The 20,846-nt window shown below is 37.1% G+C and overlaps 1 protein-coding gene across 1 annotated transcript in view; it reads left to right on the top strand.

Moving 5' to 3' along the window:
* The first annotated feature begins 19,633 nt into the window (after nt 1-19,633).
* Nucleotides 19,634-20,846, top strand: part of LOC102025135 (epithelial chloride channel protein-like) — a 23,040-nt gene continuing 21,827 nt past the window's right edge. The window contains exon 1 of the mRNA XM_005385357.2: nt 19,634-19,792. Coding sequence (XP_005385414.1) covers nt 19,634-19,792 — 159 coding nt within the window. The remainder of the gene's footprint in view (nt 19,793-20,846) is intronic.

The raw sequence follows: 20,846 nt of genomic DNA, 5'->3' as shown, positions 1-20,846 counted from the left end.
CATTGTATAGGACAGTACTTTGAGGATCTACAAACAGACAATAGATATAAATTTCCTAGTACAGGACTCAACAAATAGTAAATATCAAACTCTATCATCCATCCCAGTTTTCTCAACAAAAAATTACAGTAATAATACATCTTTACAGAGTTGTCATGTGGAATAAAAGTGAAGCAGCTAATGTAATTTTTAAGTGTCTATCAATATGTTACACCTAACAGGAACTCAATCATTCTTCTTTCTTGAGTTCCTGTTATTTCATTTCCATAGCAACAATGTACATTGAGTATCTACTGTGGTCAGTAGGTCCTGAATAATGAGAGTGAAAGAGACACATGTAATCCTTGCCCTCATTGAATTTATAATCTTGATGAGAGGAGAGATTATTCAATTAATTAAAATTGAATTGTAAAGGGAGGTAAAGAAGAACCCTTCATTATCAACAGGATTGGCTTTAAGCTCTACCAATGAAGTGCTAGGCATTAAGAATACAAATGCTCTACGTACTGCTATTGTTTGCTTTGAGAAATTAATTAGCCCATTCTCAGCACGCTCATTATGTATCCAGGGAGGTCCTAACCATCCCTTAGCCCCACTTGTTATTTTTGTTCTATTATTATTGTGTAATCTCATCTTTCTTGGTTATCAGAAAAGGTAAATGTCTGTCAGTGACTACTATGTTGTAGTAACATTCAAAAATTTCAAAGTCTGAATGATAAATTGTCCCATATTATAATTCAAATACAAGGTAGGATTAGCACTTTTGGAAAACAGAATGACAAAGTGAAAGGAAAATATTAATAAACCTTATGTGGTTATCATTATAGAAAATATCTCACAAGTTTATGGCAGGTGTGAAGCAGCTGTTCACTTGCAGTGATGTTTTAGACAAATTTTCAGTGTTAGTTCCTTGTATAATCTTCTCTATGTCTCACCTTGGACTCCTTCTTCCCCTTCTTTATCTCTCTCCCATCAACAAAGTCATTTCTTTGCATTTAGTTCAGCATGAAAAATATTTGTTGAGTGCCTATTATACACATATCTTTAGAAATATAATGTTTCAGATGTTCCTTGCATGGGGTCAAAGTTCTTAGCTCTCTCAGATTAATGTATGAGAACAGGCTTAACATATTCTTGTTTGAGCTGTCTCCAATTAGCAAGCTTTTATGACTAAGAATGGAGAATGATCATTCTGAGAGATGGATACTGACATGATAGGTGAAACAAAAGCAAGAAACAGAGTGATGCCTGCTCACCTGTGGTTGCATAAATCAAACATTAGTCTCTTTAATATGATAATAAACTTGGCCTATTCAAGGAACTGAAGCCTGGTGTGCAGGAAGAGAGTAGAAGCAGATAAGATTGAACATCTTAGCAATAAATAAGAGAGATAGCTCAGCAGTACAGCACCTGCCTGGTAAGTGCAAGGTCCTGAGTTTTATTCCCAGCACCAAAATAAATCAATAAATTTATTTGAAGTAAGTTAATGAATCTCAATACTGGCTAAATATTAAAATTACCTGAAATGTTTCTAAAAAAATCACTATGGACTTCCATGACTTAGTAATTCATAATAGCCTTCACTCTTCTACCGAAGATTGAAACAACATAATAAACCAAGAAAGAAAGAGAGAGAAAGAAAATTCAAATTGGGAAAAGTAAAATTATCCTTGTTTACAGATATCTTCATAAAATAAAATCCAAGAATTGGAAGGAGCAAGGAGGAAGAGGGGTAGAGAAGGAAGGAAAAAAAAGAAGAATTAAGATGTGTTGTGTATATGTACCAACACCTAGTGATAAATGCAAACACTATGTGCTACAAACATGTACTAATATTATAGACAATTAATTTATTTAGAAATATTGTAGGCAGTCAATCAGGGCTAAGCCCTTGGAAGAAGTCAGTGCAAAATACAACTGTGACTGGAGGTGCATTCATTAAAGGTAAGACCTCTGACTACACCCACATACTTCCCCTAGGGATGAACAGCAGTGATTGATATTCTAAACAGGCGTCAATCACCTTGGGTGGGGGACCAAAACCTCCCTTCCAAGAAAAGTTCCTGTTTGGCCCATGTACATTTGCTGTGTGACTTGCTTCCCCATTTGATCTGATCCCCACTTAATCAATTTATCAAAGCAATTATACTCATAATCTTATTGGTTGATCACAGTTTTATTTTACATCATACTCACCTTGTAAAATCCCATTGTATCAATGTCACCCAAACAACTATACTTGTAATGTTATTAATGATTAGTTTTTCCTATCTGAGACCCACCTCCCCTCATAGTTTTGCTCTAAAATACTCCTTTGAGAAGAGGGGTCCCCAGTAATTCATTTGGGACCCCTTCTGTTTCTCTTAGGCAGAAGCTTTTTTCCCCCAGTAAATATCGCTTTCTTTCTTCCAATAAATATTTTCTGTTAACCTCCACTGTTCTTAGAATTCATTCTTTGACTTTGGGAAACACGAACTCAGCATATCAGACATCTACCAGGTTGGGAGTTATAATATTTCCCTTATATTTTTTGGATTATTTGGAGGTCCTATATCTTCCCTGCATCACTAATAAGTAAAAAAACTGAATATACATTAAAAAATAAAATAATAAAATGAAATCCAACTAATTCTACAAAAGAGATACTAAAACTACTATGTAGTATATGAGTTTAGCAAGATACCAGTATACAAAAACAATCTACAAAAATATTAATTTTTATACTCAATAAAGAACAATTAGAAATTAATTTTTTTTTTTAGAAATTAATTTTTAAATATCATACACAATAACCTCAAAAAGTACTTAGGAATAACATACCATACTTGTGTGGAGAATTGTTCAGACTGAGTCAAACTTCAGGTGTCTGAGGATATGAACCCACTGTCTAGTGCAGGCATAGTATGGGATATGCTTATGTAAATATGACTTAGCATTGAGAACTACACATGCACTGGTTAGGCCAGCATAGAAGAATGTAAATATGTGATAACAACATGTATAAGAATAAAACAATAAAGACTCAGGTTGCTCTTGTGCTCTGCTCTCTTCTGGCTGCTGTTATTGCTGATATCTCATATGTGAGTGTTCTTTAACCTGGAAACCTCACTCCAAAAATCTCCCTTGGGCTCCCAGAGTGAGCCAACAAGGTTGGATGTTGAGGTGAGTGGTCCAGTGACATCTGTGGAACCAGCATCTGATGGCAAAGGAGAGATCTGCAAAATGGCTGGTAAGCAATCCCTGACCTCACCCTGATTACCTGTAGCCACCTTCTTGGCAGCTTGGAAGGACCCAAAGACTAGAAAATAGTCAGTTTGGAACCTGGGGATGTTTCGCAAACCTTAGAAGTAATAGATAGGTAAATCCCTTCCCCTCACCATGAGACAGCAGGGGACATAGCTTGACTGTTCTTCACTCTTTTCCACTGCATAAATCAAGAGGCAGATGGTCTTGTTCAGCAAGCAGATCAGCTGCAATGGGTAGAGGAGGACCTTGAGTGATAGCTGGCTGCTGCAGAACTCATACTGCAAGGTATGGAAAGTACTGCCTCCTCCAGAAATGTCTCCAGAACTGCAAGATCTCATGTCCAAGAAAACACCTAAGAGAATCTCCTGGTTTTGTGTGGTAGGCCAGCCATTGGCCAAAAGGTGGAGGTAGAGAAACCTCTAGCCCAGAGAGGTGTACCAAGAGGGCCACCCAGCTCCACCTGCCACACAACATACGTGACCTATATAGCCAGGGAGCTGGGAAAGCAATTAAAGCAAGAGATGGGTGAAACAGAGTCTGCATGGTTGCTACAGCTGTGGGACAATGGGGTTGATAACATGCAGTTAAATCCACAGGAGCTGTCCTGAATAGCTAGCATAGCCAGTACCCCCTCTATGAGATGGGTTCTGTAGGATGTGCAAAAGACAGCCCCAGAAGCAGGTAATTAGGCTATGATAAATTGGTTAATGGCAGCAGCTCACTTGGTTTGGGAGAATCCAGGTGACCTGCCAGAGCAAGTCAAAAAGTGGACAACCTACCTAGACTTGAAACTGTGCTACATGAAATCGGCATGTGGCAAATGTTTGCACTGCAATACCATAGCCCAGATGAAGAACTGGTGATTGCACACATGAAGGACATGATCCTGGTGAATTGAGCCAGCTCACATGTTTGGGTCAGCTGCAGGCCCTTGTACCCACCCCCCTTTATAGACTGCCTGATCCATGACGCTATGGATGCCTTGGCCAGGCTGGGGGACATGGAAGTGAAACACCAAGGTATGGCAAAATCTATAAAAACTTCACTGGCAAAGGGGAAAAAGAAGAGGAGCCCAGTGCAAGCAGGGCCATAACCCAGGGACAGATTGTGGGGCCACTGAAGGTCAGTCAGCATCAGATCTGGATGAACCTACTGGCCACTGGCCTAGTTGCAGACAAATTAAACAGATAACCTTTGGACATGTTGCTGATTCTGTGGAGATAACTGTGCCCCGTGCAACAATATTGGCCAATAGGCTAGAGCCTGAAGGCAAAAGCAGCCCCAGTGAAGCAGGAAAACATGACACTGGCTTCCTTCTACCCAGATTAGGAGACAGGCTGAGGCACCTGGGTTACAGGGATCCCAGTAGACCAGAGGCCACATGTGGAATTGACTATTGGTCTGCCAAAAAGGTGCAGCATACACTAGCATTGATGGACACTGGAGCCAATGCTAATATATGGCAAGTGGGACCATTTTACAGGACCTACTGCATGCATAGAAGGTATGGAGGTCACTACATCACAATCCAAAAGGGCCAAGTGACAATGGGTATAAGGCACTTGCCCCTTCACTCTTACGATGTTTGTTTCCCCAGTTGACGAATACATACGGGGGTGAACATACTGACTGGTGCTCAGCTAGATACCATGCAGGGTGAATTCTGGTTGTGAATTTACACAATAAAAACTGAGGCCATCCACACCACACACCACTGACTCTCCTACAGGCTATGTGGGTTGTGTGCATGAAGCTCTACCAGCTACCTGGAGGCCATTTGGAGATAGGATAGACTATCTTGAAACTGGAAGAAAGAGAGGTGATACACCCTGCATAGAGCCCTTTCAGATCCCTAGTATGGCCCATGTGGAAGCCAGATGGGATGTGGAGAATGACTGGATTACTGGGAACTGAATAAAGTGACTCCTCCACTGCATGCAGCAGTGCCTAACATTGCAGACTTGATGTATTGTCTCACTTTGGTGGTGGGTCAATACTATTATGTTGTGAATTTGGATAGCATCTTCTTCTGCATTGCTATCACATCTGACAGTCAAGATCAATTTGCCTTCACATGGAGAGTAGGCAATGGACCTGCCAGGTGTTGCCACAAGCCTACTTGCATAATCCAACTTTGTGTCATGGTTGGGTGGTCCAGGATTTGGCCACCTGGACCGAGCCATACTATGTGTCACTGTTTCATTATATTGATGATATTATGTTTACCTCTGAGTACCTTGTAGATTTGGAAGATGCTGTGCATAGTCTAAAGAATGTTTTGCTGCCCTGGGGGTGGACCCTCATCAAAGACAACGTCCAGAGATATGGAACAGGTGCAGTGGAAGCTGCTTTTCAGAACTCAGAGAAGGCTGTTGAACAGATACAAGCCCCATAAGTCATTGATCCTACATCATCATTTATCAGTATGGATGATGAGTTTGGCTGTGGCAAAAACAGGGGCAGTGAAAGCACCCTGTTGGCTTTTGGTCCCAGTTGTGGAAGGGTGCCAACGGCCTGTATTCCCAATGGAGAAACAGCAGACAGCAGTGTACACTGTTCTGCAAGCCTGTGAAAATATCATGCAGCTACAGACAGTGAAGTGCAGATAAAATACTCAGTAGAGGGAGTAGAATGGCCCAGGCCCCCCACTCTCATGTGTTAGGGTATGTACCTCCAACAGTGGGCCTCTTTTTTGGCCAATCTGTTGGCAGCCAAACTGTCCATGGTTTTGGAACCCATGACATACATGGTCCAGGAAACCATCTGGGAGGACAATCTACAGGACATGACTCCTAGTCCCATAAGGGAAGGAGGAACCTTCAGCTCACACCTGATATACTGATATTTCTAGCCATGGCACAGACCCACAATGGACAGCAGTCACTGTAAATCCCAGTATGGAAGTACTGCAGTTTGAAACCAGAACAGCCAGGTCAAGCCCATGGACAGAGTGGTGGGCAGTGTGGCTACTTGTGATGCATGAAAAAGGTATGCTCTGGCTACTGCCTTGGGCAGCCCAGGACTGGCAGATATGGCATTGTCCCTTATAGAATGTTGACCTATAGTGAGACTTATGGAAGTGTGGCCAAGACACTAACCATGTAGTGTATTATGTTTCAGGATATATGCTTCCCCTCCTCTCAACAGGAAATAACTTAGCCAGTGCCTTGATGAGAGTAGCTGCTTTTCAAAGGCTAACTTCTGCAGCACCACCTTGGATACACAAGAAACTGCAACATGTAGGAACAGATTGGAAGAAACAGCCACAACCAAAAACACACTCAGCCACCTAATCTTTGATAAAGGGGCCAAACAAACTCGCTGGAACAACAATAGCCTCTTTAATAAATGGTGCTGGAAAAATTGGCTTTCCACCTGCCAAAGACTGAAAATAGACCCAAGTCTATCACCATGCACCAAACTCAAGTCAAAGTGGATCACAGAGCTCAAATCACAGAAACACTAAATCTATTGCAAGAGAAGGTAGGTAAATACCTTGAAGACATAGGGCTAGGCAGAGAGTTCGTGAACAAAAACCAAATTGCACATGAAACACTTCAAAGAATCAACAACTGGGATCTCATCCTACTGAAAAGTTTCTGCACATCTAAAGAAATCACCAGAAGAGTAAAAAGAAAACTCACAAACTTGGAAAAAATTTTAGCTGACTGTCCCTTAGACAAAGGGCTTCTATCAAGAATATATAAAGAATTAAAAAATATCAGCCCCCCTCAATTCAAAGACCCAAACCAAAAATGGGCATCTGAAATAAATACACACTTCTCAGATAATGAAATGCAAATGGCAAGTAAATACATGAGAAAATGTTCTACATCATTAGTCATTTGAGAAATGCAATTTAAAACAACACTGAGATTCCATCTCACCCCAGTAGGAATGGCTAGCATTAAAAAATCAACCAATAACAAATGCTGGCGAAGCTGTGGAGAAGTAGGAACTCAATCAACCAATAACAAATGCTGGAGAGGCTGTGGAGAAGTAGGAACTCCTCTCCACTGCTGGTGGTAATGCAGACTGGTGAAACCACTGTGGAAATCACTTTGGAGATTCCTCAGAAAACTAGGACTAGAGGTCCCATTCAACCCAGCTAGTCCCCTTCTGGGTATTTTCCCAGAAGATCTAAAAATATCATATCACAGTGATATATGTGCACCTATGTTCATAGCAGCACAATTTGTAATTGCTAAATTGTGGAAGCAACCTAAATGTCCATCCACCGAGGATTGGATAAGAAAACTGTGGTGCTTTTATATAATGGAATATTACTCAACTATAAAGAAAGATAAACTCAAGGCTTTTTATAGGTAAATGGTCACAACTAGAGACCATACTCATAAGTGAAATAAATCAGACCTGCATGTTCAAGCACCGCATTGTTTCACTAGTGTAAAACCTGAAAGAGTTAATTTAAACTCGGAGGTATGATAAACATTGTGAAATGATAGGAAAATGCTCAAGGGTAAAGGGCAACTGGGATGTGGGAAAAGATAAGGGAAAGAAGGAGAAATTTTGTATGTATGTATATACAGGATAGTTAACATAGTTGATCTACTGTCTTCTATTTCTTTGCTGAAAGAAACAGTTAATGAGTCCTTGATTGATCAATGCTGCATGTCTCTATTTGTTTTTATGAGAAACCACTTTGAAGATATCAATATGTAATACAACAAGCATTGTTAATTTCCTACCACTGTGTTTATAACTCTATTGTCTGTACTGTTCTTTTGCTATTTTGTAAATGGTTATCTGTCTGTTAATATTTTCCTCCCTTTATTTTTAAAATTAAAAAAAATCCAGAAAAAAAAAAAGAAGCTGTGACATGTAGGACCCCATATCATGCAAGCCATAGCACAGCAATGGCACCTGGACTTGATTCCTGCAGAGGCAAAGGATGCCATAAAGGCATATTCCCACTGTGCTCATTTGGCTCCCTGGAGGAGCTTGGCATGATAACATGTGTACCCCACCAGCTACAGCAATGGCAGGTGGATTGTATCGGTCCCCTGCATCTTTCACAGGCACATAGATATGTGCTGACTACTGTGGACACAACCACAGACATAGGCTTTACTACCCGATGCCCTGAGCTGATCAAGCTCACACCATTAAGGCTTTGCAATGGTTTACTGTTGCATATGGGATGCTGCTAGGAATAGCATCTGAGAGGGGAAATCATTTTACAAGGGCCCAAATACAACAATGGGCCAGAAAAAATGAGATCATCTGGCACTTGCATGTGCCCTACTGGCTGCAGGCTACTGGCATAATTGAAAGGTACAACAGGCTCCTAAAAGCCAAACTGGCTCCAAAGTGCATTGGGTGGGGGTGGGTTTTACCCCAGGTGGTTCAATTGCTCAGTGACCAGCCCCAACATATGGGTGACAAGCCCATTGGATCGCCTCCTCAAAGTGAAGTTGGTTCATCTAAGTATTCAACCCATAGAGTAAGGTACTAATGTCATGAAAGGGGTTTTAATCCTTCCTGCATTGTAGCCCATGCAACTGGGAGACTGCTATCAGTTGACTTAGGATTGGCCTACAGACACCATGGTAGGCAAATGGATGTTCCTCTTGGAGCCCTCAGGGGAAGGACTTAGACATGCTGTGGAAATACACCCCTGAACTTCCACTTGGTCACTGAAGACCTTGGTGCACTCTCCACTTGATGCTGCAGCCACTATTCTGAAAGAGTGATGTCAATTTCCAGAAAGATGGTGGAGTGGTAAGCAGAAGAAAAAGAACTTCTCCAACATTTGGTGTCCAGACACTGGAAGATAGCAACACAAGGAAAATAAGGAGGGAAGTGGGTCCCCTGGACCTAGGAAGGATCTGAAGTGAAAATGGAAGCCCATGGGGAGAGTGGAGAGAGAAACTTCAACAAAGAAGGAAGAGGTGTCGGGTGGCATCTTCTGCCTGAGTCAGGACTCATGGGATAGGAGAAGCAGTTCAACTCTATGAATACACACGGACTTCTGGCAACCCCAGAGGCCTCCATGGAAAGACACAGTAGTGCAATGTAGCAGTGGAAGCCATGAACTGCACTGGATAGTGAGAGGCATGGATTTGGCTGTCCCCTGGGAAAGGGCCACTGGCTAGGAGCCACCCTGGAGAGAGGTCAGTTGAGCTCAGAACTCAGAACAACTGCTGGCTCCATCTAGCAGCTCCTAGCTGAGTTAAAACCTGCAGAAGGTGTACTGACTATTGCAGGCTGAACAGGTCTGGTTCCAGCCCCATGGCCAGAAACCTGCCTGAACTTCAAAGGAAATAAAGGTATAGGCTCACTGAGATTATCCACTATCCCACTGCAAATCTAGTGCTGGTTTGCTGGGATAAATCAGCATGGATCTGGACTCTTGTCTCCACACGTTGTCTACCAGTGATAGCAGAAACACATCTTGAAGTGGACATTTTTGGAGGATTTTTTTCTTCAGTGTCTGATCTTGTTTTTATATGAGTGTGAGCATGGTTTCTAGTTTTTTGTAGTTATTGTTCTATTCAGTTCTGTTCTTCCTTCACTTCTTCGTTCTCTTTTTCCTTCCTGTATTCTGCACTAGTTTCCCAAAGTTTGCATGAACCCTTCTTTGTACTCCAACCTTGCTTCTAATCTCTTCCTCTTCTTCTATTTCACTATTTTTCCACAAACCCTTTTAAATTTTCTCCCCTGAGGGTAAAATTGGCATTTTCAAGCTTATTTACTGCACATAATTTTCTGATTTGTTTTAGATTTTGTTATATAACCACAAATATAGTTCATACAGTGAAAGGTGGCAAATTAATGGCTAGTTCAGTTTCTCATTTTCTAGGCTGTATTTGGTGCTATTGTTATTGCTGATTTTACCACATAAAATTTTTCCTGATTGTTCTTGGTATACAAAGACTGAGATTGCCTAAGGGTCATAGAAAATACTGTGGGCCAGAACCCAGGGGCTAGGCCAAGAAGGCAAGAACTTCCCATCCCCAACAAATTGAAGAGGTAGGATCCTGCAAAAGACTCAAACCATGAAATCCAGCTACACCTGGAAGACACCTCTAAGAAGTAGTCATTTCCTAAGGGTTCTAAACACAATAAATTGTATTGTAAATACAATAAATTGCCTATGGTGAGTAGCAATAAAGCTATAAATAAATAAATATAAATGTATTGCTTTATAAATAAAGCTACTCATCATAGGCAATTTACAAGCATCAATGCAGGAATTAAACTAAAGACAAAAAAATAGAAAATAAGAAGACACTTAAACAAGATGCAACCCCAGACATCCAGTTCACCAAAGGCAAAAACCCAAGGGGCAATGAGGTGGGACAACCCAAAAGCCACTCCCCTAGTCTCTTATAACAATAAAGTAAATGAATGAGGCTCTAGAAAAAAAATCAAATCAGGAATAATTTCTCAGATAACTACAGAGATAGTTACCATAATAAAAAAACATTCTTAGTGACTCTAGAGCAAATACAGATTAAAAAATAGAACAGTTTAGGTAAATGATGGAAACCATGAATGCTCAACTTAAGAAAGAAATGTAACCCATTAAACAGATTCAAGTAGGTATCCAGGAGATTAAAAATTGCATTGAAAGTATCTGCAGCAGTATATACTAATCTGAGGACAAAATTTCAGATATAGGAGGCAGGCTTGTGGTTAGCAATCATGAAAAGAAAGATTTCTAAAAATAGCAAGGGACCATGAGAAATCAATCCAGTGGCTGCTAGGTGATGCAAAGAAAAATAACATATGAGTGATTGGAGACAATGAAAAAGCAGGAGATAGCACAAATGATATTAAAAAAAATTGTTCACAAATGTCATGGCAGAAAACTTCCCTGGCAGGGAAAAAGAATTTAACATACAAATTAGCAAGGCATATAGAACTCCAATTAGCCATGATTAAAAAAACATCTACACTAAGCTATATAATAGTTGAGATTCCAGAAATTCAACACAAGAACAGAATATTAAAAACTGTTAAAGAAAATAAAATCACATATAAAGGAAAGCCCATCTGATTCACAGCTGATTTCTCAATACAAACCCTCAAGTCAAAGATAACTTGGAGTAAAGTATTTAAAGTCCTAAAAGAAAACAACCTCTAACCCAAATTGCTGTACCCCACAAAACTACTTTTCAAAATTGATGGAGAAATAAAATACTACCATGACAAAGAACACCTGAGGAAATTTATGAACACCGAACCAGCACTCCAAAATGTTCTGAAGGGCATTGTAGAAAAAGATAACAAGGATTACAACTCATGAACCCCAACAGAATGAATCCACCAGGTGTTGCAAACAATTAAACAGAGGAGGGAAAGGGAAGCCAACAACAGACAAATAATGTGACAAGGATGAAAGGGAGTGATGTTGTAGCTGCTTGGCCCATCCCCCTGGATCATAGATCTAAAGCATAAAAGTATGTTTCTAGAAAAACATTATGAGAACATCTGTATGTTTTGCACTGAGATGAGTTTTTAGACATAACATCAAAACCTGATTTGAAAAATATCTGATAGTTTTATCAAAGCTAAAAATTTTAGTTATGTGAAAGACTGCTAAAACAATAAGATGAACCTAGAAGAAAATGTTTGCAAATTATATATATATCTGATAAAGAACTTGCTCAATAATAAAATGTAAGCAGTGTAATGCAGTGTAGGCAAAAAAAAATGAATGGATGGATCTTCACCAAAGAAGATACACAGATGGTAAATAAGCATATGAAAAGATGGTGGTTGCCTGCAATAACTGCTGTTGTAGTGTAATGCCGATTCTATTTCCTGGTTGTTTTTTAAATGCAATGCATTACATAAAATTTATTCTTTCTCTCATTTAGACTCAAAGATGTTCATTTTATTCTTTGAATTATAATTCAATACTATCATCTATTTTTAACTGATATCAAATTCATATGACATAAAATTTTAAAGTGTAAACCCTTAAAAAATGTACCATTAATTGGATTGCACCAAAATTCAAGGTCTCTGCTCTTCAAAAGATATGCTGAAGGAAATAAAAATTGCATGTTTATGTATATTTGTATGTGTAATAAGTATATTATTATTTTTTCAAACATCCTGAGGTATTTAAACCCCAACCCTATATACCTATCTAATCTAAACCTACTACTTCTTCATACTATTTTCTGTACCACAAAATTACAAACCTCTCTCTCCGGCCTTATTTCCAGTCACGTCTTAGCTCTTCTCTGAGTCCAAATGTATGTCTCTCTTTCCTCTGAACACCAAATTACTCATTTTTTTAAAAACTGAAATAATGTATTGCATGTTATTAGATTACAATGGAATGAAATAGAAAAAAAAGCAACAGCAAGAAAAACTACAGAAATTATAGCAAACATAAGGCAGTTAAACAACATACCCTTGTACTAACAGTAGTTTTGTATTGTAGCAGAGTTCCCCAATTCACTTATAATATTCTTAAATTTTGCATATTACACATTTGAACTTGAACTGTACCACATACCATTATTTTATATATATATATACATACATATATAATAATTCAGAGTTATAAATACAAAGAAATATTAAAAAAAAAAAACTAACAGGGCAAGAAAAACTCTTCCTAAAGAAAAACTCTGCCAAGGTAAGGAAAAATGAGTAAAATTTTAATAACCACACATGCTGGTAGAATAAGATTTGTAGAAGCCCCAAAGGCAAAGGTAACTGTCTTGGTTACTTTTCTCTCGTTGCTGGGAAAATGGCAACAGAACTGCCTAATGCTATTGAGCCCAAGTAGTTGTTCAGTGGTTATGGTCCAGCCATAGCAGAGATTGCCTCTGCAGATTTTATTTGTATATAGATCAATTAGGCTCACACAGAGAACATTGTATTTCATAGATAGACACATTGTTTTTATTTCTTGTTTATGCAGCACTGGGGATTGAACCCAGGACCTTCACACTGAGGTACAACTGCTGCCTTTTATACATTTTTTTTTTAAATTTTGAGACAGAGTCTTGCTAAGTAGCTAAATCGCCCAGGCTGAGTTTGAATTTACAATTCTGAGACTACCAGAGTGCTGGGATTATAGGCACACCCCACCATGCCTGGCTGTGGTTGCACACTTTGAACCATAGCCAGGTAAGATATCTTTTAAGCATATGTAATGGAAGTCATTATTGGAATAGATACGATGAAATAAAATGGCATTTCCAGCCCAAAGGTATCACTATCTCAAAAGCTATTCAAAACATGTAGCTTACAAATAGTGCATTCTCTTCCTACATCAAAAGCTGTACCTGACTTCTCTGACTTACTGTGTAGGAGACTCATGGCATTGGGCACTCTAAATAGTGTACTAGACAATAACACCCCCTGTTTAAATAGTGTTTCATGTATTCAGAGAGTTTCTACATGACCTCATATGATTTCTGTGGAAATCCTTAAAGATATATACTATTTCATATTATAAATGAAGAAATAGAGCCTGTACCATTTAAAGTAGTTGTACGAAGTGATCTAGTTATTGATAAAGACCCCAAACATTGATCTCCTGGCTACCTACGGAAAGCTCTAAAATACTCCAAAATTGCCACTTTATTAAATTTGCTATTTCCAAAAGATGTTTAAACATATGGTTATAAAAATGTTTAGTTTTAAAAATGCTATTTCTTACAAGTTGACTTTCTAATTCACTTCCAAGGCCAGGCATGGTGGTACATGCCTGTAATCCCAGCACTCAGGAGACTGAGGCAGGAGGATTGCTGTGAGTTTGAGGCCAGCCTGGGCTACAAAGAGAGCTCAAGGCCATTCTGGGCTACAAAGTGAATTTAAGGACAGCCTGAACTGCATAGTGAAACACTGTCTCAAAAAGACAAAAAAAAAATTCACTTCCAAATTCTGTGTGTGTGTGTGTGTGTGTGCGCGCGCGTGCGTGCAAGTGTGTGTGTGTGTGTGTGAAGTTATTTGTATGATTTAATTTCAAGGAAGTAGCAAATATTGATTCCTGATAAAAAACTAGGAAGAAGTAGTTAAGAGTGTATCCCTCTTTTAGTTTTCCACTTCTCTAAATTTTTTAAAAGCTATTCCCCCCATGTAATACATAAATTTGATTAACAAATGTAACTAATGTGCTAATAAATGCAATTAATGCAATTGAGGAACAAATAATTAAAATGCAAGCCAACCTTGGTGTTTTTAAGTGCAAAGACATCACTAAAATCAAAATAATTAACTGGCAATCTATTTTCACATTTTAAGTGATATTTGTTTTACTAAAACTTTAGAACAAATGTTTTAAACATTCACTAAGTTAGAAAATACATAACAAATTAAGTAAATTAGTGTTCTATTATATAAATATCCACTGGGAATTGGGGGTGCATGTCAGTGGCAGAATATTTGCTTAATATGTTCAAAACCCTGGGTTTGATTCCTGGCAATGCAAACTGAATAAATATTCACTGACCTATCTTGAACTATGACTGGGTCATTTATTAATACGTAATTTTTAAAAATAGTGTTTGATCATTTGAAAGCATTGGTTCACCAAGTTATTTAGTTCTTCCAAATGTTAACATGCTTCATTATACAATATCAAAGTTTTACTTTAATTAAAATCACTTGTGAGAATTAAAATCACTTTCTGAGAAAGCTGTCATACATGCAATGGCAAAAAATGTTTTCAAAACTTCTAGCTTTTCTAAAAACTCACACTTTATCATGGCAAAAAAATAGTGTTATCTGTTTCTTCTAAGAGACAGTTTTGAGAAAATATATGAATGTGAGTAACCACTGAAAGAATCAATAGTTCTTTCAGAAAGTGGTGCTTATGACAAATGTGACTCACTCAGCTCAAATGTTTTCCTCAAGATGACATCACAGTTTGCTATGCAGCAGAAGTGCTATTTAATCGCAAAGAACATCAAAACTATATGCATTCAAAATTAGAAATTTATAAAGTTTATGTTTATTGTTTTCTCTGGCCATTCCTAAATGAAACCAGTATCAATCATTTCAGTGATAAGCAATGAAGAACTGAATACGTACATTTTAGTGTCACTACTTAGATGTATTTTATACACATCTTTTGCATCATTATAAAATGTTAACACACCAAAAATACAAATAACTTACTAATGTAATTAAGATAGTTTTGACTTTTCAGATCCTCTAAAATGGTCTTGGAGAGCCCCAGGGAGCTGCAAACCACATTTCGAGGGCCATGAACTTAGATCAACTCAGATTTACCCTTGAGCTTGGAATGAGAGCAACCTTCCTTTAGTCACATAAAAGTGGAGAATACTTGAACAAAGTGAAGTTTTTAGTAAGAAGGACAAAGTAAGCAGATATTGAAGAAACTTACACATTGTGTTACTGAATGTAGAAGTTGACAAATTCAGCTCCAGATAATGCTAGGTACAAAATTCACAATAATCAATTATACAGTAATCAACCAAATCATTCCCTGAACTGAAATAATATTCAGTGTTGTATAAACAACAGAAAATCAATCAAAATAATTACTAGTGTCTGAGAGCCCCACTAGATCATAAGCACTTGAAAAAGGTAATGACAATAACTTACTGTTCTAAACCACTGTGTAGCAGAGTATCAGACATATTGCAAGTGTTCATCAAGTTTGATGAGAAAGTGGACAGAATTAATAACTGAAAAAATTTAAAAATATTCTCAAATTCAGGGCATGATTATTGGCAGCAAATAGAATGATGTTTCAAAGATGGTATAAAAGAAGCAGCGATGAAAGAAGAGCTAGTGAAGACAATTCTGAGGAAGTATCTATCTACATAGGAGTTCAACAGCCAATTTCCTGCATTCTGCAATTTCAAGTTCATTTAGTAGTTAGTTAATTCCAGAATAATCTCCACAGGAATTAATTACAACATCTAAGAATAGATGCACTGGAGCATGAATGGGTGTGTAGAGTTGCATTATTTCACAAACCTGTAAGTCAGTGAATCATACCCATGAGCATGTACCATCTTCGTCTTTAGATCTTGTACTAATAAAAATGGCTTTTATTTTTTATTCATTTTCATTTCACTTCCTGGAAAGTAGTACAACTAAATAAAAATTGGTTTGCCATTACCTCAGCACATATACTCTTCCAATCCTACATCATTCCATCTAGATAAATAACCTTTAGGAAGAAAAGGCAACAGAAAAAGAGTAAAGAAACAGGTTTAACAAAGATCGCTTAAGGAAACTTAGTTAGAAACTAAGTTTCTAGAATTTTGTGAGAATATGATTCTTAGTCTTATTGTTCACTTCTATTTCAGATCCAATTTAAGAATGATGAGATATTTTCTGTCCTTGAAATTATCAAACGTTAATAAATTCCTTTTTTTTTTTTTTTTTTTGGCTTTCTGAGATAGGGTTTTACTATGCAGTTCAGGTTGGCCTGGAACTCACTTTGTAGCTCAGGCTGGCCTCCAGTTCTCAGCAATCCTCCTGCCTCAGTCTCCCAAGTGTTGGGATTATAGGTGTGCACCACCACACTCAGCAAAAGTGAATAAATTCTGAAAGACTTTCACTGTACTTCAAAGTTTTCAAACTCAAAGCAAACCAGCCCCCCAAAAAATCCATATTCAACCTAAAATTGGAACAAGATAGAAATTCTTTTGAATTATACAAAGTCAATCATAGCCATCTGTATTCTCTCAAATGTTCTACTGACAACTACTGTCAATGAGAGAAACAAAAGAAACTAGTTTCAAAATAACTTGCAAAATCAATATTCTCAATGGATGAAACTAGAGACCACACTCATAAGTGAAATAAATTGGATCCACATATGTAAACATCATATTGTCTCCCGGGCATAGGAACCTGAAAGAGTAAGTAAAACTCAAACTGTATAATAGATGATTTGAAAGGGAAAGAAATTGCTCAAAGAAAGGAACAACTGGGATGAGGGAAAGAAAAAGGAAAGAAGGAAGGATATAGATATATAGATACATAGATATATAGATATATAGACATATGAATATCTGGGATAACTGTACTGCTGTCTGATGGGATATTGAAAGGATCAGTTAATACTTAAAATTTTTTATATTCTGACCAATTTTACATGCTTATATCTGGTAATCTGAGCAACTGATTTGAAGACAACAATATGCAATGGAACAACCATGGTGAATTCCTACCATCTTGTCTAGTGAAACTGTGTATTATCTCCAATGTTTTATCTAATAATTATTTTTTACTCTCTTTAATGGTTTGAACAATCTTCCATTCTTACATCCATTAATCTGAGCAACGTAGTTGAAGATAACAATATGTAGTATACTTTTGCACAATGGATAGTGCATTGGACTTCTAGCGAACATGTAGTATAAGAACCACTGTTAATTCCTATCATTTTGTTTTGAAACCCTGTATCACTATTAATGTTCTTTGTTTTGTTTATGTTTGTGATGCTGGTATGCTGCTATTGTTCTTTTTTTTTTTTCTTTTACTACTCCCTTTAAAATAAAATCAATATTCTCTCAACAACCTTTTGAAAGTACTGTATGTCACAAATTTTTAAAAACATAGTCTCAGAAAATGAGTTGCCTGAGTTTGAACTCCAAAGTTGTCCCTTTCTGAAAGTATAATCCAAAGCAAATTAATTAACTTCTCCATCTCTCAGTTTTTTAAAGAATGACCCACTTGCAAAAGCTTTTCTGATTCTCTTCATCATGTAGAAACTATTCCCCAACTTTGGGCTCCCTAGCACTATGCTTCCACCTCTCTTACAGAACTTTTCCTTTCCTTGTGTTTTAATCTATTTTGTTCTAATCCTACTTATGCAATAAGTCTTCAGATTCCTTGGAAGCGATGCCTGTGTTTTATTCATTCCTGCACTTGCTAAAGAGCACAGCACTGGACCTGGCACATACAAGCACTCACATATTTTTTAATACAAATTTGAAAGCATAAAATGTCAAAGACTAGGCATTTATTGAAAGCCTACTATACATCAGCATTTACAAGTGCTTTCACATTATTTCATTTAACCATCACAACATTCCTTTCAGACAGGTGTTACTATCCCCATTTTACAGTTAAGGAAATTAAGGTTGACAGAAATTAAACTTTAAAACAATTTCTTTCCTACAAGGAATTTACAGCTAGCAAGGAGATGTACTATGTATATTAATAACAAAAGGAGCATAAGTGGTATGTCAGCATAGTGGTTCCAATAAGCTTTTCTAAAAGGCAGGTTACTTCTCATGTGAATGATTTGGCAAGATGTTATACATCAGGCCACACCTAAACTGAGCCAATAAGGACACCGTCAGTAGATGAACATAGCAAAAAAATTATGGTTTCACTCTGACAGATTGCTCCTCGTCTAGGCTTGGGCCCAGAGATTTTCAGTCCTGTTAAACACTGGAACACTCCATTGACAGTTTTATAAAATAAGCAATAGAAATGTAGAACTTAGTGTGCAAAAATTTATAGCAAGTTTTATATTTATAATACATATAATGTTTAATAACATTGTATAGTATTACTGAGGCCTTAGGTGTCAGAAATTTTGTCTGAAGTGCTATACATAGATTACCTCATTTAGTTCTTCCAACATGCCATAATTTATTCTAATATCACAGAAAATAGGCCTAAAAACGAGCCACATAAGTCTGACAAAGAATCATGTGAATGTTAAGACACTCCAGAGTCAGTTCTCAATGTGCTGTGTACTATTATTTCAAGCTAACAAACATCTGTGTCAATTCAAAACAGAAATTTAACTGTTTATTAACTTTTCATATTAATTTTTCAGGTTACACAAGGATTTCACACACCCAATATTATTTGAAAACTGAATAAACAATCAGCTATTATAGAAGGTGATTTACACAGTTTTCCCCTAACCCATTGGTATTTTGAACCACTGTGCTTATACAACTCCTAACGAAAGAAATATAAATCCTTCATTAACTATCACCCCCACTACGCGTTTTTTGCTTTTTTATTTTTACTATAAGCCTTTTCCATCTGCTCTTTCCTGGTGCTTATGTTTTCAGTTCCTCATGCCACAGAGTGCCTCTTGGTAAAAAGATCTGAGCACTTATACCTCCAAGACTATTTGATAGTAACCATAATGACAATAACCACCCATCACTAGAAGAATGACTGCACAAACAATCTGAGAAGGGTTCAATTCAATGACTATGTACTGACTCAGCTGGCTTAGAAAGTATGATTACTGTGTTGAATACTAGCCCATGGCCACTTAACAACAAAGTCTTTAGAATGAATAAAATAAGGAAGCACACCAAGAAATTGTAGTATCTTCCTATATCATATTTATGCAAATGTTTTGGTCTGGATTCAAATTCTTGAGTTAAATAGATGCATAAATACTCTCCTTTCCATAAGGTTAACTGCAGCTTCTGCAATTATGATGTTCAGTTTGAAGGTTATTCTAGTCTTAGCCTGGCATCTCTTGCCTGAGGTGAAAACCTCAATGGTAAAGTTGAATAATAATGGATACGAAGGCATTGTCATTGCAATTAACCCCAGTGTACCAGAAGATGAAAAACTCACTCAAAATATAAAGGTAAGAGAAAATTTTATTATCCACATATTTTTATGTCAATAACTCCTTTCACATAGGCACATAGACACACTCATATAGAGTTGTAATTTCCCAAGTTGCTTTAACAGTGCTCACCATGTATGTAGTATTTATCTAAATAGTCAAGATTAATATCTGCTTAGTATTATGTTTTTACTATATTTTAAAATGAGTAGTCATTCCCTTAATGAGTTATTAAAACACTAAACTATTGTTTTTTCACCCCGCTAATCTAATAGAAAATCTTTAGAGCACGTGGGAAAATGTTTTTCTACTTTATATTCAATGAAGTTACTTTTAGAAAGTCAAATAACTACTGTACATTTATGCCATTAATCTACATTTAAGTTCATTATCTTACACATTTCTCTGGTTGCTCATACTTGCTCAATTCTTAAAAACATAAAAATCATGTATAACTTATTTTAAAGAAAATATTACATATTTTGAGGCTGATTTATCATCTGAATTTTATTTGCATTACTCATATAGTAAGGACATTTTATATATAAGACTTTGATACATACTATGTTTTCAGGAGGTGGTCAAGAACAAGGATTATTAAGCTTTACTATAAGTGAGAAAGATTAAGTGATTTATACAGTCTATAATAAGTGAAAAACGTGGGAACTGAAGCCTATACACTTATATATTTTCATTATTACCTCTTGGTAAAAGTCTTCTATAAACATACTCCCTTTGAGGAAGCAAGTCAAAATAAATCTAGCAAAATACTTTTAAATTAGCATTAGGTCTAAAAATTGATTTAAACAACTCAATTATAAAAACTCTCACTAGGCATGCTGTTACACACCTGTAATTCCAGCACTCAGGGAGGCTGATGCAGAAGGATTACAAATTTGAGCTCAGCCCAGCCAGTTTAGCAAGAACATATCTCAAAATTAAATGAAAAAATTGGGTAGGGGAGTTGCTGGGGATGAAGCTTGGTGTGAAAGTCTTGGGTCCAATCAACAGAAGAAAGAAAGAAAGAAAGAAAGAAAGAAAGAAAGAAAGAAAGAAAGAAAGAAAGAAAGAA

This window comes from Chinchilla lanigera, unplaced genomic scaffold (genome assembly GCF_000276665.1).
Source record: "Chinchilla lanigera isolate Chin_1 unplaced genomic scaffold, ChiLan1.0 scaffold00022, whole genome shotgun sequence".
In the NCBI taxonomy this organism is placed as follows: domain Eukaryota; kingdom Metazoa; phylum Chordata; class Mammalia; order Rodentia; family Chinchillidae; genus Chinchilla; species Chinchilla lanigera.
The sequence above is the reverse complement of the archived record's forward strand: the minus strand, read 5'-3'. Positions and strand labels throughout refer to the sequence as shown.